Source organism: Elephantulus edwardii, unplaced genomic scaffold, assembly GCF_000299155.1.
Source record: "Elephantulus edwardii isolate Elephantulus edwardi_28Jun2011 unplaced genomic scaffold, EleEdw1.0 scaffold00342, whole genome shotgun sequence".
NCBI classification, from domain to species: domain Eukaryota; kingdom Metazoa; phylum Chordata; class Mammalia; order Macroscelidea; family Macroscelididae; genus Elephantulus; species Elephantulus edwardii.
The window spans coordinates 650349-673826 of record NW_006400092.1 but is presented as its reverse complement, the minus strand read 5'-3'; the positions used below and the strand labels follow the sequence as shown (position 1 = coordinate 673826).

The window sequence follows — 23478 nt, the reverse complement described above, 5'->3', positions numbered from 1 at the left end:
TCTGACATATTTTGGGCATGTTGCAAGGAGGGACTGGTCCTTGGAGAGGGACATCATGTTTGGCAGAGTGGAGGGGAAGTGAAGGAGAGGAAGACCTATGGTGAGATGGATCGATTCTGTGACTGGAGCTCTGGGAATAAGTGCGTTTGAGATGGCTAGGTTGGCACAGGACAGAACAGCATTTGGTAGCTATGAGTCGCAAGTGACTCGATGGCACGTAACAACAACAACAATAATAATATAAATAATTAGGCCAAATAATTATTTAAGATGCAAAAAAGAAGTCAGACAATGTAATTTTAATGCACTTAAAATTTTCATTTAAAATTATTTTAATGCAAAATCAGATTTTGTGCATACTTAATCGTCGCCTTTTCTGTCTGTCATCAACAGTTCGTTCTTCTCCCTAGTTTTCTAATGTAAACCAAAAAAAAAAAAAGACATCTACTGGGAGAGGTAGAGGTTGTATCCGAGAGAGGACAACCCCAATGTATAAATTAACACAGTGACTATAACAACGGGTTTGAATACGGCAAAGAGCATGAGAATGGTGCAGGATAGGACAAGGTTTCAACCTGTTGTTCACAGGATCACTGGGAATCATAGCTGACTCAATAATTGCATCCAGCAATAAAAAATATACTTTAAACCTCCAAAGTGATCTATTTTTCCCCTCCACTTATTATTTTACTATCTATGTTGTACTCCACTGTGAATTCTTAGCTTGATTCCTTTACCAAAGTCTTGACATTGTGCCATTAGTAAAAATTATTCGTTTTGGTACTATTTCCCTAAGTTCCTATTTTTCTTATAGATAGAACACTGTCTCCATCCTTTTTCCCCTCCCCCACGGTATCTCTTTTCACCTAGTTCTTGACAATAGCTACCTCTCATCTTTCACATGGTTCTAAAAGAGGACTAAGCTAATTCATTCCAAATCTGTAGGCCCAAATAAACATTTCCCTCCTTGTACTTCAATTCAAAAGAGAAATTTATTTTACAGCTATTAGTTTTCAGAATTTTTTGTATTCTTGATGATACTATCTCACCAATTTTTTGTAGTGGTTCCACTTGCATTATATTCAGAATTTTAGTTTGCTGATGGTCTTCCTTTCTACTACCTAAGCCTTTGTGGGAAACTTTGGCATATTCATATTTAATAGAATACATTTATTTTCTTTTTGAAGAAAAAAATGTAAATCTATGTCTCTTGCGTGTACTGTCAAATCAGATCTGACTGGTACAAGAGGAGATTATTCCTCCTTCTCCAGCAGAACATCTGATGGATTTGAACCGCATGCCTCTGGGATTGCAGTGCAGCTTCTTGCCACTAGGCTATACTGAGTCACTATATTGAAAGGAATCGGCACACACAGAAGAATTTCATGAAACAACGTAAGAGCAAGAGCCTATGGTGATGAAAGAAGTTCAGGCTGCTTTGAAGGAAATGGGAAAAAATAAGGCTCCAGGACTAGATGGCATACCAATAGAAATATTTCAGTTAACAGATGCTGCCCTGGACATGCTCACCAAGTTGTGCCAAGAAATATGGAGAACAACCACTTGTCCAACTGACTGGAAGAGATCTATATTTGTTCCTATCCAAAAAAAAGGTGACCCAACAGAGTGTGGAAACTATAGAACAATCTCACTGATTTCACATGCAAGCAAGATTTTACTGAAGATTATCCAAAAACGACTGGAACAGCACATCAACAGAGAACTACCAGAAGTCCAGGCTGGGTTTAGAAGGGGTCGTGGTACTAGGGATATTGTAGCTGATGTTAGATGGATCTTAGCTGAAAGCAGAGAATACCAGAGGAATGTCTATCTGTGTTTCATTGATAATGTAAAGGCGTTTGACTGTGTAGATCATAACAAACTGTGGCTGACTCTGAGATGAATGGGAATCCCAGAACACTTGATGGTGCTAATGCGAAACCTATACTTGGACCAGGAGGCAGTTGTCAGAACAGAGCAAAGGAACACTGCATGGTTCAAAATTGGGAAGCGCATAGACCAGGGATGCATCCTATATCCATACCTTTTCAACCTATATGCAGATTATCCAGGAGGCTGGGCTCTATGAGGAGAAGTGTGGGGTCAAGATTGGGGGGCGATTTATCAACAATTTGCATTATGCAGATGACACAACCCTGCTTGCTGAAACTGAAGAGGACCTGAAACAGCTGCTGCAGAGGGTCAAGGACTGCAGCCTACAATATGGATTGAGGTTCAATGTCAAGAAGACAAAGATTCTCACCACTGGACCAATTGGCAGCATCAGGATGGATGGTGAAGAGATTGAGATTGTACACAGCTTTAGTTTGCTTGGCTCTGTAGTCAACAGTCTTGGCACCAGCAGCCAGGAAATTAGAAGGCACATTGCCATGGGAAAGTCTGCTGTTAGGGACCTTTCCAAAGTACTGAAGAGCAATGGTGTCTCTCTGGAGACTAAGGTGCGTCTGATACAGGCCATGGTCTTCACAATCACTTGTTATGCATCAGAGTTGGACAATGACCAAGGAGGATAGAAGGAGAATTGATGCCTTTGAGCTGTGGTGCTGGAGAAAAGTATTGAGAATACCATGGACTGCTAGGAAAACAAACAGATTTGTCCTGGAAAGGGTTAAACTGGGTGGCTCCTTGGAGGCAAGTATTCTGAGGCTCCGTCTAACATACTTTGGACATGTTGTGAGGAGAGACCAGTCCTTGGAAAAGGACATCATGCTTGGGAGGGTGGAGGGACAGCACAGGAGGGGAAGGCCCTCTATGAGGTGAATTGATTCAGTGACTGGGATAATCAGGATGGGAGTGTCAGAGACCGTGCAATTGGCACAGGACATAGCAGAGTTTAGGGCTGTTGTACATAGGGTCTCTATGAGTTGCAAGCGACTCAACGGCACATAACAACAACAAAAACATGTCTCTGGTGTCTATGTCACCAGAGCTATTGTAATTTGGAAGAAAAAAAATTCCACTCAGTAACATAACTCTTGTTTGTCACCTGTCAACATATACGTTAGCGGCCTCAGATTTATTTAAAGTTCAATTTCTTGAACCCAATTTTTCCAGGCTACTAAATCTCTCTTGTTCCAATTATTTTATTTACATTTTTATTTTGTTAAGTCTTATTGAATAATATATGTATTGTAAAACCTCAGAAAGCTTAGATATGTGTAAGGCAGGGATCTGTTTTAAAAGGAAAAGTCAAGTATTATCCACTAAAGAAGTGGTAACAAAGTGATAAGAGTACATTCTCACAAAGGTGGAAGGCTTGTGAGACCAGGAAAAAAATTGTTGAATTCACTTCTCATAGGTTCACTCTGTGTGGCTGTGTGTGAGTGCTTGTGAGTCCATGTATGAGTGTGAATATTAAATGCTGAAAATAGAAGAAAGACATAGTGACTTACTCTTGGATTATTAGGGAACTATGAAAGTCTGGCTAGAAGCTGTGCTACAATCCCAAAGGCATGTGGTTCAAATCAATCAGCTGCTCAGTGGTAGAAGGATGAGAAGACTCCTCCCATGTGATTTACTGCCCCTGAAAACCTGTTGGAGGATCAGCTATGAGTCCGTTGTGACTCCACAGCACACAAAAACATATTGATGACTGTGGGGAGAACTCAATTTGGCCTTTGTTTTTGATTCTTGTAAAACAACTCTTATTATTCTTCAGTCAATAGTGGTGTTTTTATTACTATAATCTCTATACACACTTGAGAATTTGAGCAAATGAGTAAGGACTTGTAGCAGAAAAGGCTACATGGTCAACTAAACTCAGGATGGGTTTGGGTATGGCAGGAATATGGCAAAATCAATCTTACATATTCATCAAGGTCCTGAACATGACTATGCCGTGAAGTAAAATGGAGACTTTTAACTTGGTAGTTCCTTGAGTTTCCTGATTGATGAGAGCATCTGCACTTGGGAGATCTGCATGTCCCTGGAGATGTGGATGTGTCACAGCAGCACTCTTCCAATACCTCACTTTATGCTCCCCTTGATTTAAAACATTTATGGTTGTAATAAATATGCCATTGTATGTAAACTCCCCATTAATTTTTGTGAGTTGTCCCAGTGAATTACAAGACTCTCTAGGGGCAATGAAAGCCAATGGCTGCAGGTGTCTTTGAACAGCATTGTGAGCTATGATTCAGCTGTGAGCAGCCAGCATCAGAGTCCCACTTAAATTATACCACATAGTTGGGCATGAAAGTGAGATGTACTTATTCTGTCTCTTCATCTAATGACTTCCAGAATTTGTCTCTAGCCCTTCCTTTCTTACCTTCATCTCAAAACATGAAACTCACTGCTGTTGCAAGTCACAGAGACCTTCCAAGGCTGCAAAAATTATCGGGAAGAGACTGCCCATCTTTCTCCCACAGAGACACTGGTGAATTTGAACTACTGGAGACACCAGGCCTTTTGATTTTCAGTGCAACATGCTAAGGAGTACATAACCGAAGTTCCTCTTCTTCCCTTCCATCTTTCTCATTGTTGTCAATGACTCATAGTTGACCCTCCACTGAGTTTCTGAAGCTGTTGATCCTATGAGAGAAAATTACTCATCTTTCTACTAGGGATTTAGCCCCCAGAGAAACGCAGCCTCTGAATTAGCAGCACAATTCCCTACAGATTATGTTACCAGAGCTCACTTTTACCATTCAACAACTACTCTACTTTCTATTTTCTGTATCTGTCTAGCTGTTTAGAAGACATCTTAAATTTAGCATGTCCTAAGGAAAACTCTTGAGTTCCCCCCTTAAACCTATTCTTCTTGCTCTACGCTTCCCTAGTTAGTAACTTGAATCAATGCCACTGCAGTCACTCACATCACAATCTTTGGTGTCGCTCTTCTTTCTCCTCTATATCATACAACTTACAGCAAGGCAGATCTTTAAAATATTTCCAGAAAATAACCATTTCTCCCTGCTTTTACCCCATTATTTGTTCTAACTCAAAATTGTCTCTTTCCTATTCTAGAACAAAGGTCTTTTTACTTTCCCACATTGCTTTCAGCTCCCTGATTGTGTACATCTCTGCTCCAAAATCTGCAGTGCTCTCTTTCACACTCAAAGTTGACAGATTTCACCATGATCCATTAAGCCTCAAATAATCTACTCTATTCATTTGTACACAGTCAATTTCTCACATATCCTCTCTAAGTCTTTTCCTCAGAACTGAGGCAAAACTCAAACTGACAAATCCTCTAACTTGTCAAGACCTACCTTAAAGCATTTACACATGACATTTTCTTGGCCAGAGTGATTCCCCCACCTATGACTTCTCCCTTTATTTCATTCAGGGTTGTGTTTAAATACTCTCTTTAATTCTTCCACACAGCTGAAACTCACTTTATTGAAGGCTTCATGTATTAGTCAATTACTTATACTTTTTAACTCTCAAGTATCTGCCAAATATTCCTACTGACACAATTCTCTTACTACTTGAAGAATTACTGTTTTCCTCTCTATTTTGACTAAGCCATTAGATAGCAATTAATATATTGCATTTTAAATATGTTTTATGCCAATCTCACCACTTTCCTGCTTATGCACTCTTTATTGTTTATTCATCCTGTATTTATAACGTGTTGTAGGTTATTGAGCATACAGCAGTGTTCAACAAAAAGTTTGTTGATAAATTGTTTCTACCACATTAAATATAAAGATTCTACTAGATATTTTTCCTACCATGTTATCTACTGTTTATCTGAAGAACAGATTTTTACATGTGTCATTTTATGTGTCATTCACTTGGAAGTAATTCATAGCTGACCCTCGGCAGAGTTTTCAGAGATTGTAAATCACACAATGGGAAATTGCTTAACTTTTCCCCTTAATGCAGCTGGTGGATTTGAGCCGCTTGCCTTTTTGGCAGTGCAACTAACTCCTCATCCACTAGGCTGGCAGAACTCACATTAATGATGCTGGGCAGAAATATTTTTGCAATGATAAACTGTATGAATGATATTTCATTTTATTATATATAAACAGTTTAAATAATATAGATACAATATTTTCCCTAGGGAGTGAGAAAGTGGATTTGTAGGTAAATTGAAGCAATCTTCCATTCCCAATCTTCAAACATTTAAGAGATTTGTTAATTTAAAACAATTTTATACTTTTTATAAACATTTTTATTCTTCCTAGACTCATTTTAGATTTTACCTGTGAATATAAATTTTCAAGAAAGAAACTAAATTTTGAATTTAAGGTTTAAAATAATAAAGAGATGAATGTTTTAAACTAATGTATTGAAACAACAGAATTTCAGGAAGTATGAAGTAAATGATAGTAATTATTTTTATGGAAGGAACATTTTCTAAGCTAAAATTATGCTAGATAAAGCCAACTCCAAATTTGATTAGGCCTTGATCTGCAATTACTGTTTGTAAGATAGCAGGGAAATAATTATCCTATCCTCATGTCTGATCTCTGAGTTAAAATGACTTTTTTTTTTTTTAATCTTAAACAAGTTTGGGCACAAATAATGACAACACTCAAGAAAAACTAGTCAAACAAGTACACAGTTTTCAGTCATACAGATAACTCTAAGTCAAGCGTGGCCTTCAAAGATTTATTAGTGGCAACTGTAGGCTATGTCTATGCATGATAAAAGCCAAATATAAATTTAGATACACAAGTTTAAAATATATATACTTATATAGATAGTCTATGGGTTCTCTCTAAAGACTATTAAATTTCTAAATATGCAATAATTTAGCCATCAATACCTTCCTGAATACTTTTTACCCTTTCAATTAAATTTAAAATTTTTGTAATTTCTCTGGTGGAGGAGGAGTGATGAAGGTGTAGGTTTTAAAGGCAAATGGTAGTTATATATGCAGTTGTTGAGATTTAAATTTTAGCTCAAAATCATAGTAAATATTTCAAAAATTTTTTAGAAACCATGAACCTTGGTAAATCATAAATACTGGCAGCATTATATCATAGACAAAATTACCAACTTGAAAACTGACTAACCCTCAGTCATCCAAGATTGTGTATCCACCTTCCATGTTACATTTCCATGTACTTCAATGTCTTTTCTCTGCACATTATGACCTTCATCAGAAAGTGGATGGGATAAAAAATAAAGAAACTCAGTATAATAAAGTTTTTATGTTTTGGTGCCTTTCATAATAGTACCAACTATAGCAAGTCCTGCTTTCCCTAGGTTTTCTTAGCAAGTATCTTAGAAGCTTTCCAATATTATTATCAGCTTAGTCTGTTCCTTGGAATATTCAGTATCAGGAAAGAGAGTTTAAGCTATTAGATTCACCATGGTCTTTGCAATTACTTGCTATGCATCAGAAAGCTGGACAATGACTAAGGATAATAGAAAGATAAATGACACCTTTGAGTTCTGGTACTGAAGAAGAGTATTGAATATACCATGGACTCCTAGAAGAACAAACAGATACAATCTGGAGAGGATGAAACCAGGCTGCTTCTTAGAGGCAAGGATTCTGAAGCTCTATCTGACATACTTTGGGCATGACCAGTCCTTGGAGGATGTCATGCTTTGGGGGTGGAGGGACAGCAGAAGAGAGGAAGATGAGACCCTCAATGAGATGGATTGATTCAGTGACTGGGGTAATGGAGGTGGGTGTGTCAGAGATGATGAGGTTGGTTCAGGACAGAACAGGTTTCAGAGCTATTATACATTGGATCACTGTAAGTCACAAGTGACACGATGACACTTAACGACAACAATATATATTCTTTGCCATATAAGACTTGGTACTTATTGCAGATTAATGTTGGTAAACTTGACCATTTTTCTGTGTCAATTGTATCAAATCCTCCTCTTTCTGAGTGTTCCGACTCCAAGCACATGAGTTTAGAATTGTTCAGCAGTTGTTGATCCTGACCCCAGACTTAGAAATGAGCTGTGCATGCCTTGGTTCTCTTGTCCAGTCTTTCAGTTCCACTCTGGTACCACACTACGTGCCTGAATGTCTACTTTCATAACTTTCCTGAAGTAATAGAGTAAGATAAAGGATGGGGGATAGATGATTAAAAGGGTGTGGGACAGAAATGTGTATACAGTTCATTATCTTCAACTATTGCACATCTTTGTCGTCTCCTTCAGTTTGTGGTGTTCTGAAATCACAGCATGTTCATGCCCAAGAGTCTCTAATTAAGTAAATCCCTAACTAGCCAGTGCCTGCTTCACTGAATAAGCATTATCTAGAAAGTCAGTGTGCAAAACGCCTCTTTTTCCTCCTCCTCCTCCTCCTTTTTTTCCCTCTTCTTCCTCCTTTTTTTCCTCCTCCTCCCCCCTTTTCCCCTTCTCCTCCTCCTCCTCCTCCTCTTCCTCTTATTCTTCTTCTTCCTTTTCTTCTTTATATCAGGAATCAAGGTTGCTCAAAATATATCTGCTGAACATCAGCATCAGAATGATCTATGAAAATTCTTTAAAAAAGAAATAGTTTCTTGGTGCTCACCCTAAGAGTAATTTGGACTTTTACCAAGATTTTGAAGGAATTATTTTTACTCATAGATGTTTGAGGACCATTGTTTGTATCTTCTCAAGCCTTTGTCAGATTGTTTTATTGCTTTCTATGTACCATCAAGTCAGAATCAACTCACGGCTAACCCTCCAGCTGTTTTTCAGAGGGAGCAGATCACACAGGAGCAGATTGCCCATCGTTCTCACACAGAGCATCTGGTGGATTTAGGTGAAAAAAAATTTATGGAAATAGTTATAATTTCTATCATCTTTAATTATAACTAAAAAAGATAAATAGCTTTTTAAAAATGATCACTATCTTTCTCAAATATACGTTCTCATTCAGAACCCACAAGAAAAATTGAAGAAGAGCAAATGAGTGTCCAAACCAAAATTTAGTTTTATCAGATAAATTCAGACTCATAGTGACCCTCCATCATTTTTAAGGCTGTAAATCTTTACGGGATTAACATATGGGCTGTAATTTTTTTTTCTTGGAACAGAAGATGGATTCAAATTGAGAGCCCTTCAACTAGCAATCTAACATTGTTATGTACTATACCACTCAGGGTCCTTAAGCATGGCCCAGGAAACACTCACTGGTAAGTTATTCTTCTGAATATTCTCTCAGTTAGCCAAAGATGCTCTGAAGATGTTGTGTATATATGAAAAACATTTTCAGTTTAAACAGAGAAATAAATTGATAAATGTATTTCTGTGAAAGTAGTTCTGCTAGTATGCATTTAACAAACTTTAAATGCTTGCATGTTTGGAATATTTTAATGACATATGTCAAAAGTAAAATTTATAGTCATATATCATTTTGTGTATATGTTAAAAACTTGAATATGCTAGCTAGACAGACTTTTAAAAAAATGTATGCATTGCTAGGAATCTGTGACTAGAACAACAAGTAGAATGAAAAAAAATATTGTTCTTGTCAATCTTTTTCAAGAGGAATGAAGTATTATTTTCTTCTTTTCAAAAGATACTTTTAGGAAGGGTACAGAAAGAGTAAATTTTTTCCTCTCAAAATTTCCTTCATAGTTTTCACGAACCCATGATGTAGTAGTTAAAGTGCTTGACTGCGAACCAAAAGGTTGAACTTGTGAAACCAACAGCCACACCACGGAAAGAAGATGAGGTTTTCCTCTTCTACAAAGACACACAGCTTTAGAAACCTCCTGGGAAGCTCTCCTTTGTTGCACTTGAATCAACAGCAGTGTGTTTGATTTTTGTTGTTACTAGTTTATACTTGTCCAAATCTTTTGCACTGTTGTTGTTGTTATGTGCCGTCGAGTCACTTGAGACTCATGGCGACGCTGTACAACAGCCCTAAACCCTGCTCTATCTTGTTCCAATTGCACTGCCTCTGACACACCCATCCCAATTACCCCAGTCACTGAATCAATCCACCTCATAGTGGGTTTCCCCCTCTTACGTCGTCCCTCCACCTTCCCAAGCATGATATCCCTCTCCAAGGTCTGGTCTCTCCTTACAACATGTCCAAAGTATGTCAGATGAAGCCCCAGAATCCTTGCCTCCAAGGAGCAGACTGGTTTAACCCTCTCCAGGATGAATCTGTTTGTTTTCTTGGCAGTCCATGGTACCCTCAATACTCTTCTCCAACATCACAGCTCAAAGGCATCAATTCTCCTATCCTCCTTAGTCATTGTCCAATTCTCTGATGTATAACAAGTGATTGCAAAGACCATGGCCTCTATCAGACGCACCTTAGTCTCCAGAGTGATAACATTATTCTTCAGTACGCTGGAGAGGTCACTAACAGCAGACTTTCCCATCGCAATATATTTTTTTAATTTCCTGGCTACTGGTGCCAAGAGTGTTGACCGTGGAGCCAAGCCGACTAAAGTTGTTAACAATCTCAATCTCTTCACCATCCATCCTGATGCTGCCAATTGGTCCAGTGGTGAGAATCTTTGTCTTCTTGACAGTGAGCATCAATCCATACTGAAGGCTGCAGTCCTTGACCCTCTGCAGCAAGCATTTCAGGTCCTCCTCAGTTTCAGCAAGCAGGGTTGTGTCATCTGCATAACGCAGATTATTAATAGATCTTCCACCAGTCCTGACACCACACTTCTCCTCATAGATCCCAGCCTCTCGGATAACCTGTTCTGCATACAGGTTGCACTACTTACCAAAAATATTGCAAAGAACCACCAAGTTAATGGGTTTCTGGCTTGTTTTCAACAACACTCTGATTTCCATATAATTTTCCTCAGACTGCTTTCACCCTGGTATAATTCCCTAAGTCTAAAGTGACTCCTGGTAGATGTTATTGAATTTCATAAAAATGTTCATCATCTCCATAATCAGGTTCTACTTGACTATCGTATTCATTTTAATTTGCTTTTCTACCTTTCATGTATTTCTTTGCTCCAAATAACCATTTCTCATTTTAAGGCATGTTGTTGTTGTTATGTGCTATTGAGTCACCTACAAATCATAGTGACCCTATGTACAACAACCCTTAACCCTGCTCTGTCCTAGGGCAATATCAGTGTCTCCAACATATCTATCTTGATTACCCCAGTCACTGAATCAATTCACCTCATAGAGGCTCTTCCTCTCCTGCCCTGACCCTCCCAAGCATGACATCCCTGTCCAAGGACTGGTCTCGCCTTGCAATACGTCCAAAGTATGTCAGATGAAGCTTCAGAATCCTTGCCTCCAAGGAGCAGCCTAGTTTAACCTTCTCAAGGATGAACCTGTTCATTTCCTTAGCAGTATATGGTGTATTCAGTACTCTTCTGCAACACCACAGCTCAAAGGCATCAATTCTCCTTCTATCCTACCTAGTCATTGTCCAGCTCTCTGACACATAACAAATGATTGCAAAGACCATGGCTTATCTCAGGCACACCTTCGCCTCCAGAGTAACACCATTGTTCTTCAGTACTTTGGAGAGGTCCCTAACAGCAGATTCCCACTGCAATATCTCTTTTAATTTCTTGGCTGCTGGTGCCAAGAGTGTTGACTGTGGAGACAAGCAAACTAAAGCTGTGAACAATCTCAATCTTTTCACCATTCATCCTGATGCTGCCAATTGACCCAGTGGTAAGAATCTTTGTCTTCTTGATATTGAACCTCAATCCATATTGATGTCCTTGACCCTCTGCAGCAAGTGCTTCAGGTCCTCCTCAGTTTCATCAAGAAGGGTTGTGTTATCTGCATAATGCAGATTGTTGATGAATCTACCTCCAGTCCTCATGCCACACTTCTCCTCACACAGCCCAGTCTCCCGGATAATCTGTTCTGCATATAGATTGAAAAGGTATGGAGATAGGACACATCCCTGCTGTACACCCTTCCCAATAATGAACCATGCAATGTTTCCTTCCTCTGTTCTGATGACTGCCTCCTGGTCCAAGTATAGGTTTCACATTAGCATAGTCAAGTGTTCTGGGATTCCCATTCTTCTCAGAGTTAGCCATAGTTTGTTGGGATCCACACAGTCAAACACCTTAAGACATAGATTTTAAATTAATTCTACAGCTTTGTTCAAGAATGCCTTTCTTTTGACTATAGTAACTTAAACTCATCCCTTACCTCCCAGCCCAGTAAATGAGATAAGGCTTTTCTCCTTCCTTCATTGCCATACCTGCTGGTTATTCCCTCACAAGACATTCTCTAATCACTTGGAGTTATCTCTTAATATCTTGATACCTTTTTCACACTTTTACCTCTAATTCAACTATAAGCTCATATACATTCATGAACTAAAACTTAGTAAATAGCAATAAACTCACTTACCTGGGAGTTATTTACAAATACTATTTTTCAAAGTTTCCTATTCCTCAGACAATGAAATTTAATCTCTGGGCTTGAGACTGTGTAATCTGAATATTTGGTCTTATTTCTAAATTTAAATGGCTAAACTTGTACTGTATTTCATTTGTTTAAATGTTCTTTAAATTATTGTTGCTGTATTCTATTGAGTTAATATGCTAAGACTCATAACAACAGCTCTGACACTCATAACAACAGCTCTGACGCTTGCACTATCGGGAGCCAACTTCACCATCTCTGATATGCTTGACCCCATTGCTACAGTCACTGTGTCAATCCATCTTATCCAGCCTTCCTTTCCTACACTGACTATCCACCCTTCCAAGCATGATATTCTTCTCTAAGAATTGGTCAAGTGATAGAGAGCTTAAAAGTCTTTGCCTCCAAGGAGCAACTTGGTTTCATCTTCTCCAGGACAATAAATGATACCAGCTGAGGGTTATGTAGTTTAGGTATACTTACCCATCTGTCCAGGTTTGTAAATCTGTCTATCTGTCTGTACAATGATTGCATTTTCATTGGGCTGGATCGCCACAGATCTTCTCTCTTGCATATCAAGGGTAGTTCCTTTAGCAGAGAATGTAATGAAAGCCAGTGGGTCAGCTCTGGCCTTAGGAACCTATGGAACACATTGAAATGCTTTGAGAGGCTACTTTTTTGTCAAGAAAGCCTTACTATTAACTGTATGCTAACTTTGCTGAAGGTTTCAATGTTATTATCTTTGTTTCTGGAATAACAAACCTGTTTCCCTTTATTCGTTACTTTATTATTCTTTTTAACCAAATATCTTTCCCTTTTCTTAAACTTTTCCTTTTGTGAATGTTGTTGATGTTGTTATATGTGGTCAAGCCTGTCCTATCCTAAGCCAGTTCCACTGACTCTGATAGACCTACCCTCATTGCCCTAATTACTATATCAATCCATCTTATCCAGAGTCTTCCTCTATTGTGCTGTCCTTCCACCCTTCTAAGGATGATCCTTTCCCAAGGATTGGTTCCTACTGGCCACAAGCCCAAAGTATGTGAGATAGAGCTTCAAAATCTTAGCCTTCAAAAAGAAATATGGTTTCACCCTCTCCAAGACAGACTTGTTTTGTTGAAAGTCCATGGTGTATGTTCAAGACTCTTTTCCAGCACCATAACTCAAAGGCATCAATTCTTCTATTCTCCTTAGTCATTATCCAACTCTCTGATGCACAGCAACTAACTGTGAAGACCATGGCCTTGATCAGTTTGCACCTTAGTCTCTAGACTGACATCTTTGCTTTTTAGCACTCTGAAGAGGTCCCTGACAGCAGATATACCTAATGCAATTCACCTTTTGATTTCCTGACTACTGGTGCCAAAAGCGTTGATTGTAGAGTCGAGCAAGCTGAAACTATTAGGTGTCTTTTTTTATACACCTAACTCCTTTCAACAAATTTCTGTCATAGAATCAAATGGTTCATCCTATGATGACTCCAAAAGACTATATATACTTAATCACAAACTGCTGGGTACATGGTCCTTTTGAAAATGAATAAAACAAGTTAACACATAGCAAACAATAGTCCAATCTTGGTCCCTAGAAAGTCAAGAATATACAATATTCTCTTTATAAAAAGCAGAATGAAATATTTTACCACAAAGTTGATGCATTTGAAGAAATTTTCTCCTGTAACAGGCTCTTCAAGTATTTTGGTCTGGTCCTCAGCATAGTTGATAGAGACAGTCAAAAGAACAGTTTCAGTAAGATTAAAAAGCTGGGCACATACTTTGTCCAAAGAGACTTCTTGCATAACAGAAGGGACCAACAGGACATACTGCCTACAAAAATGAAGTTTGATAGAACATAAAAAGTGAAAATGCTTGCTAAAGAAATGTTGGCTTATTTAGCAATTTTCCCCCTTACATTTTTAAAGGAAAAAGCATTTTAAAAACTTAAAAATACAGCAGAAGTCAAAGTCTGGGATATAACCTGTATGAAACAAAAAGAGGTTTGCCTTTAAATTGAATTTTGAAAAGGGGGAACAATCTCAATTACAAAGTATTAATTCACTTAAGCCATGATTTCTAGATCAGGTATCATCAGTGTCCTCACATAAAGCTTTGCCCTTGAATTGAAGCTGCACGTTCTATTTTATGTTTCTCTGTTAGTTTTTTTCCGCATCCTTCCCCACTGTCAAGTTGATATCTCTTCCTCAGCATTAAGTATAACATTATTACAACTCAACTATCAATCTAGATATCTGCTGGGCTGAGATGAAGGTAGCATTTAAGTTTGGCTTTTTTAAGAATAAAAATATTTTGGAGCATATTATGAAACATAACATAATCTAAAGTCCAATCACTGTAACAACAAGTTAAATAAGCTATAAATTCTTTATACCCAGATATTTGGTTTCCACGTATAATAGTAAAGCTCTTTGTGATCACTTACACTTGAGAAAAAGATAGACGAAAGAGAAAAACACTCAGAAGTACTCTCATCCACATGATGAACCAGACAGATGAAGAAGAGAACATGCAGCACCTGTCAATCCAGGTCAGTGTGTTGGGAGCAGGAACATTCTCACTGGCAAGTGTTATCACCTGTGAAGTTTTATATATCCATACAAGAACTTTCACTGGCACTTTCTGAGTCATGCTCAAAGTGTAGAACATTCAACCTACTTGGATACATTCTTTGAATTTCAGTCACTCCCAAGGACCAGCATGTATTACTTGTCATTAAGTATATCACTTGAATATCATCATCTTGGTTGAAAAAAAAAACTTGCATCATCATCGCCTACCAGATTTACAACATCAGCCAGTGAGTCTTTCCAAGTAAAATTAAAATCTCCTTTTAATGGTTTCAATTATTTAAAATGAATTTGTATCTTACTTTAACATCATTTCCTGTTTAAGAAGCAAATCTGTTTGAAGTTCAGTACCCATTCCTTAGAAAGAGACCTCAAATAAATAAGACACTCCTGAAAAAGAGAAACCAGGTAGGATGTATCACACTCCCTGATTTAAAATTATTACACAGCTGTGGTGGACAAGACAGCATGATACTGGTATAGTGACAGACACATAGACTGATGGACTAGAATTGAGAACCCAGAAATCAGCTCATCTACCTATGCTCAATGGATTTTTGACAAGGAGATGAAATCAGTTAAGTAGGGAGACAATAACCTTTTTAATAAATAGTGTTGAAAAATTTTAAAACCATCTGTAAAAAACTTAAGACCCATACCTGGCACTATATACAAAAACCAATGCAAGATGGATCCAAGATCTAGGAGTAAAATCAAAGAATACAAATTTCATTATAGATATTATTGGAAGAACTCCAAAGCCCTAATCCACAGTATGGACAGTCTTCAAAGCATAATGAAAACCCTACAACCAGGAGAGAACAAAACAGATAAATAGGACCTTCTAAGAATCAAATCCTTATACACATAAAAAAACTTCTCCAACGGGTTAAAAAGGAAAGCCACAGACTCAGAAAAAATCCTGTTTGTTAATGATATATCTGATAAGGGACTCATATCTAAAATTTATAGAATATTCTAGCACCTCTACAACTGGAACAACACATCAAAAGAGAACTGCCAGATGTGCAGTCTGGGTTTAGAAGAGGTCATGGTACTAAGGGTATTATAGCTAATGTTAGATGAATCTTGGCTGAAAGCAAAGAGTACCAGAGGAATGTCTATCTGTGTTTCATTGACTATGCAAAGGCATTTGACTGTGTGAATCACAACAAACTGTGGTTGACTCTGAGAAGAATGGGAATCCCAGAACATTTGTGTTATGTGAAACCTGTACTTAGAACCATGAGACAGTCATCAGAATAGAGCAAGGAAACACTAAATGGTTCAGAATCAGAAAGGGTGCACACCAAGGATGTGTTCTATCTCCATACTTTTACAATCTATATGTGGAACAGATCATCAGGACTTCAGGAAGACTCATCGACAACCTGTGTTATGTAGATGACACAACCTTCCCTGCTGACACCGAGGAAGACCCCAAGCTCTTGCTGCAGAAGGTCAAGGACTATAGTCTTCAATATGAATTGAAGCTCAACATCAAGTAAACAAAGATTTTCACCACTGGGCTGATTGGCAGCATCATGATAGTGAAGAGATTGAGATTATTAACAGCTTCAGTTTGCTTGGCTCCACAATCAAAAGTCTTGGTAACAGCATCCAGGAAATAAAAAGATGAATTACATTGGGAAAGTCTGCTGTCAGGGACCTCTTTAGAGTACTGAAGAGTAACAATGTTAGTCTGAAGACTAAGGTGTTCCTGATCTAGGCCATGGTCTTCGTAATTACTAACTATGCATCAGAAAGTTTGAAAATGACTAGAGATGATAGAAGGAGAATTAATGCCTTTGAGCTGTGGTGCTGGAGAAAAGTGTTGAATATACCATGGACTACTAGGAGAACAAATAAGTTAGTCCTGGAGAGGGGGAGCCAGGCTGCTCCTTGGAGGCAAGGATTCTGAAGCTTTGTCTGACACACATTGGACATGTTGCAAGGAGGGAGCAGTCCTTGGAGAAGAACATCATGGTTGGAATGCTGGAGAGACAGAGAAAGAGAGAGAGACCATCAATGAGATGGATTGATTCAGTGACTGTGGTAAAGAAGTGTCAGAGACAGTAAAGTTGGCACAAGGTAGAGCTGGTTTCAAGGCTATTGTACATCAGGTCACTCCTTAATTTAGCAATATGTTAAGTAGATTGACACCTAACTCAAGTAGAAAGCTGCATTTCAACCCCTAAGGCACATGACTGGAATTCACCAGATACTCCGTTGGAGAAAGGCGATCTCCTCCTGTGAGATTTAGTGCCTCTGAAAAACCACTGGAAAGAAAGAATATATAGGCGATTCCACCTCTTCTCAATTACTGTCAAGTAGATTCAATTTATAGCTTAACCTTCTTTGGGGAAAAGAAATCACTCATCTTTCTCCCTCACAATGACTGGGGATTTGAACCACTAGAGAAGTGTGACTTTTTGGCTAACAGCAAAATTGCATTTGAAAAATACAAAGAGAAGAGAAAAAAATTTGTTTCCAGTCTTACTGAAATAATATATTCTGTTCTCCAAAATAAATATTGGATTATAATTTCTGTTTTATAAATTTTATAAAACGTGCAGTCACTGACTAATATACAACAAGGTAAAATAATTCCAAGTTGAGAACCACTATCATAGAGAGGCTCTAGTGGTTTGGTTGTAAGGAGTTGTGCTTTTGACCCAAAGGCACGCAGTTCAAGTCTACCAGCTGCTCTATGGGAGAAAAATGGCCAATCTTCTTCCAAGTGACTTATTCTGAGAACCCACTGGCGGGTCAGCTATGGGTTAGTTCTGACACAACAGTATGCAACTCACAACATGCCATCAGAACTCCCTCTGGGAATGCCTCTTAGTAACTGAAAATCAGGCAAGGTATCTAGTGGCAGGTGCTGAGGTGGTAGAAATACTCAGAACAACCTGTAAGGTATCCTGAGGCCTTCAATGGAACTTCATCACAATTATACTCCTTTCACATATAATACTGATTTCCTCATATCCCATAGTTCTTCATCTCCAGTAATCCACCAATATACAAACCTTTCCTCAGAGATTGAATTCCAGGCTCCTAGTGCACAAGTCAAGCTACTGTCATTGGGAATTTTGATGATGTATTTTGACTTTTTAAATATGCTCTTTGACTACAGAGTCTTAAAATAACCAAACAATTAGAATATAAACTGTGAAAGTCGGGACTATACAGACTCCCCCACACCTAGTAAACTAACTCCAAGAAGCGAGAAGGGAGACGTGCAATCGTGCACCCTCATTTAATGCATTCATCACAACAGTGCATTGAAGCTTACGTGCATGCATATTTATTGAGGTCTCCATGATTAGGAGGCTTGGGGATTTGGAACACTTTCTCTAGAACTGATTGAATCAGTGAGAACATCTACACATGAAAAAGAGCACCATGTCAGGGGATGAATGAAAGCTACTAGATTAGAACTCTCCAAGATCATGCATGAGAAATCTATGCTTATTGTATCTTTTCTAGTCAAAATAAGTGGGTAATTGTAATTAAAGGCAATGATCTCCATGGGTTTTATGAGTTTTACAGAGAATCAACAAAACGACTAGGGCAAGGAATCAGCAGGGACTGACAGTATAAAGTAGATTTGTGTAGACTCAGCACTTTGTGGCAGGGGGATTAAGTCTGTACAGGCAACTGATAAAGATACAGTTCTTCTAGGTTGTGAGCTAGACCCAGGGAACTACAAAGAAGAAAAATAATAGAAGAAGGGATGGAAGAGAGAGAAAGAGGGAGAAGAAGCCAAACAGTCAAAAGTGCAAGAAGTTGTGCAGTTTCCTGAGTCTACAGCTGCTCCCTGAAGACATGGTCTCAGGTGGCCTGGGACATATTGATGCATGCCAGCACAGTGGGGGGAAACCAGAACTCTGGACGCTTATGATTCAGAGAGAGAATGCTTGCCATGAAAGTGTCTGGTGACAAGGAAAAGCGGGAGAATGAGCCTTGGATCCACGTCTCAATTGAAATTGCATTTGCGTCAGTTCTTTTCACACAGTCAGGAATAAAGAGAAAGTTTACCCACTTTTTACTTTTATTAGCATCATAACTATAAATGTAAAAAGTACATTTGTGAAGATATCTAACTGATGAATGTTGGATGATATTCAATAGTTTTGTTTCTCTTATAGAATAGAGGAAGTACAATCAGAATGCTTTTTAGAAGCAAGGATGGTGAAACTTCATCTCATATATTTTGGGCATATTGTCAGGAGGGACTAGTGCTTGAAAAAAGACATCACATTGGGAAAGGTGGACAGTCAGAGTAATAACTCATGAAAGCAATCACAAATAAGTGCATGCATAGTTTATGGCACAGATTCTGTACAAACAGTCCTGAAAAGAATAGTAGGTAGCCAGGGAGGTGGCAATCCTAAAATAGGGAAGCATGGGAGTGGAATAGTTCAGCTCAAGAAAGCATAAGGGAGTGCCTTTAGAGCAAATGAAACAGACTGAGCCATCAGAGATTTAGAGAAGATAGGTAGTGCACATTTTGAGCAAAGGGAAAAGATGTAGAAGGACAAACTATGGCCCTAGTACCCCTGGTGACTCCAAAATGAAAGAATTAGTGCAGGCACATCTAGTTAATGGAAACACTCAGCAGCCATTGGTATGAATTCCTTTGCCACCTACTCAGTGACTGCTGACTCTTGTACTCCCACTTTGATACCTTGGTACATACAGAGCCCAACCTAGCAACTGGCAAGAACGCTTCTTTTTTTTTTTTTTTGCAAGAACACTTCTTGCATCTGTATCGCAGTGACTGAGTGGACAGATTCAATGTCTTATAAGTAACTTTAGTCATATCATAACAGGAGCCATCTGCTTATCTACCAAATGAAGAAGTGGAGATCCCAGTCCTCTTCTTCACTGTCTGCCTACTTCCTACATCCCACATCTAAATAGTTCAAAAAACCCTTCTCTCCTTGCACTGAAACTCCTTGATGCTCTACAACTTGCTGAGATACCAAATTGGGTATGCACAACAGGTTAGGCCACTGCTCTGCCCAAGATCCTGAAATGGTTCCCAGTTTCACATAGTTAAAATTAATGCTCTAACATGGTCTTCAAGCTTTCATGGGACGTGGCTGCTTGTTACCATTCCTATCTCTTTATTTACTACTCAATGTTCCCATTGATCTCATAGTAGTCGCATTGCTTTGTTTGTTGTACTTTGAACACATGTTTCCACTGTATGTGTTGTAGGTGCTGTTGAGATGAATAGGACTCATAAAGACCTTATGTATAACAGAATGAAATATTGCCCAGTCCTACACCAACCTGACAAACATTGCTATCTTTCAGTTCAATGTTGCAGTCTCTCTCTCTCTCTCTTTTTTGAGTACTAGTTTATAACTGCCATTCTCTCTTGTTGGAAGTCTTCTTCTTTTTCTCTGATTATCTACTTCCTCCTTCACCCCAGTTGCTTTATCTACCTAAATTATTTTTTCTTATTATTAGTTATTGTGACTAACATTCTTACCTTCTTCAAACTTTTGCCCAAGGCTGACTACCTCAGTGAGAACAACTGTGAGGTTTATTCATGCATAATATTTTCATTTGCTCCCATTTCTGATGCATCAGAAAATCAAAATCTCTTTTTCCTTTTCTACATTGTGAAAGGTTTTTTTCCCTCCCATAACATTATCACCTTCTGTTTTTTATGTCAGAAGAATATTTGAAACTTGCCCTAGAATATATAGAAGCCAAAACAAAAGGAAGAAATGCTGAAATAAGAAAGATGAACAGATTTCAAGAGGCAGCTTCAGAAGACAAGACAAAGTATTGTAATGAAATGTAAAAAAGAGATATAGTTAGAAAACCAAAAAGGAGGAACATGCTTGGCATATCTCAAGCTGAAAGAAATGAGGAACAAATTCAAGCATCAAGTTACAACACTGAGAGTTTTTTTGAACAAAATCCTGAATGACACAGAAAGCATCAAAAGAAGATGGGGGAAAAAATACTACAGAGTCATTGTATCAAAAAGAATTGTTGATTCTGAACCATTTTAGGAAGTAGCATATGATCAAAACCAATGACAATTATTGAAGAAGTTTAAACTGTCCTGATGGCATTGGCAAAAATAAAACAACAGGAATTGATAGAATATCATATTAACTGCTTCAATAAACATATGCAGCCCTGGACAAACTCACTATGTCAAAAAACTTGGAAGATAGCTACTTGGCCAACTGTCTGGAAGAGACTCATATTTGTTTACATTCCAGAATAAAGTGTTCCAGGATAATGAAGAAATTATCAAGCAATAATATTAATTTCATATGTAAATAAAATCTTGCTGAAGATTATTCAAAATAGCTAAATAAGCTGGATTCAGAAGAGGCTGTAGAACCAGGGATCACCCTTACCTTCAATCTGCAGAACATAGAGCACCAATGCTCAGTCCCACGAATGAAGGGATACAGAGGCAGAGCATACTTTAACTTGTCTTTTCACACATTTGTTTCCTTCTAGCACTTGAGCATTGCTGCCTTCATATCTTGCTCGTTATTTACAAAATAATTACATTGTATTAGGCATTACTTCAAATTATTGATTACTTAAAGTATCTGAGAAGGTATGCATAGGACATATTCAAATGCTACACCTTTCTTTGTAAAAGATTATTATCTGTAGATTTTGGCATTGACAGATATCCTGGAACCAGTGTCCTGTGGATACCAAAGGACATTTGTTTATATGTGAGCAAACATGAACTCTGCTGGTATAGTGTATAGTATATGGGTAATTAACCCCAAAACTTTTAGACAACCAGAAAGTTAGGATACATCAGCTATTCCTTGGTAGAAAGATGAAGTCTCTTTTCTTGAAGATTTATAGCCTTGAAGTTCAATGAAGTTTTGATAGAGCCAGACTTGGCTGGACAGTAATAAAGTTTTTGTTTGGGTGTGGTTTTGTTTTGTTTTTTTACAATAGGTGTATCTTCTTACAACTGAGTCAAATGGCAGCATTATGTTAGATAGTGAAGAGATTGAGATTGTTAACAGCTTTAGCTTACTTTGCTCCACAATCAACACTCTTGATTCCAGCAGCAGGACGTCAAAATACAACTTGCACTGGTAAAGTCTGCTGTTAGGGACCTCTCCAGAGTTTACTAAAGATCAATGATGTCAGTCTAGAGACCTAGGTGAACCTAATCCAGGCCATGGTCTTTGCAATTATTTCTTAAGCATCGAAGAGCTGGCCAATAACTAAGGATGATAGAAGAATCAATGCTTTTGAGTTGTGGTGCTGAAGAAGAGTATTAAATATACTATGGACTGCCAAGAGAACAAACAGTTCTGTCCTGGAGAGGTTGAAATCAGGATGCTTCTTGGAGGCAAGGATTTTGAAGCTTCATTTGACATACTTTGGGCATGTTTCCAAAAGTGACCAGCAGTCCTTGAAGAAGGACATCTCACTTGGAAGGGTAGAGGGACAGCACAAGAGAGGAAGACCTTGGATGAGATGGATTGACTCAGTGACTAGGATAATAGGTAGGTGTGTCAGAGACAATGAAATTGGCTCAAATAGAGCAGGGTTCAGAGCTGCTGTACATAGGGTCGCTATAAGTCTGAGTCAACTTGATGGCACATAAGAACAACATTTCTATATTTATATACATACACACACATATTTGTGTGCCTTCTACATATATAATAATGTACAGAGAAAGCAAAGTCACAAATACTGTAAACATAACCACCCTGAAGGACAGTTTTACTAGGTTTGAAGCTTTAGGCAATAGTCCTTTGGGGACATCTTAGTGAGTTGGCACAAAAGTCTATAAAGTTTATATTCTAAATAAGAAGTATCTAGAAGTCTTAAAAACTTGTAAGTTAGAAAAACCCAATGACTAACCAAAATAATTGTTAGAGGTAGTGAACCAATTTAATAGGGTGACGGGATATAAGATCAATATTGAAAACTCAGCAGGAGTCCTCGACAGAAATAAAAAGAACTCAGAGAAGGAAACTAAGAAAGCAATACCATTTATAATAGCCAACTACAAATTGAGATACCTTGGGTGAACCTAACTAGAGATACAAAAGATATGTGCCAAGAAAACTACAGAATGTGTCTGTGAGACACAACAAAAGACCTAAATGAATGGAAGCCCTGCTCTGGATTGGAAGACTTAATATTGTGAAAATCACAATCCTACCAAAAGAAGTCTACATGTTCAATGCAATTTTAACCCAGATACCAAATGTATTTTTAAAAAGGAGATAAAATAGGAAATTGTCAAGTTTATTTGGAGAAGAAAGAACACAAATAAACAGTGTTTCCAAAAAACAAAAATGAAATAGGAAGCATAGCATAAGACAAGTGAAGGTGAAAAAAACAAACAAACAAAAACCTACCATCCCCATATATAACTAATTTGTGCTATGCACCAACAAGAATCTGCTTTAAATTTCCATGCCAATTTACAACCCCCAGACTGTACCAGGCAAGGTTAGTGGTTCTTGAAAATACCACCAGGACAGGGCTATCTAAAGACACATCCAGTAGTGTGCTAACCATGTTGTTGTTGTTATGTGCCATCGAGTCGTTTCCGACTCATAGCGACCCTATGCACAACAGCTCTAAACCCTGCTCTATCCTGCGCCAACCGC

The 23478-nt window shown here is 38.2% G+C and overlaps 1 protein-coding gene across 1 annotated transcript in view; it reads right to left on the bottom strand.

Moving 5' to 3' along the window:
• LOC102853315 (ovostatin-like) overlaps window positions 1-15188 on the bottom strand; it is a 112699-nt gene extending 97511 nt beyond the window's left edge. Inside the window, exons 1-3 of the mRNA XM_006901757.1 lie at window positions 15136-15188; window positions 13892-14075; window positions 12733-12889 (exon numbers count right to left, since the gene is read on the bottom strand). Coding sequence (XP_006901819.1) covers window positions 12733-12889; window positions 13892-14075; window positions 15136-15188 — 394 coding nt within the window. The remainder of the gene's footprint in view (window positions 1-12732; window positions 12890-13891; window positions 14076-15135) is intronic.
• Between the last annotated feature and the right edge of the window lie 8290 nt (window positions 15189-23478).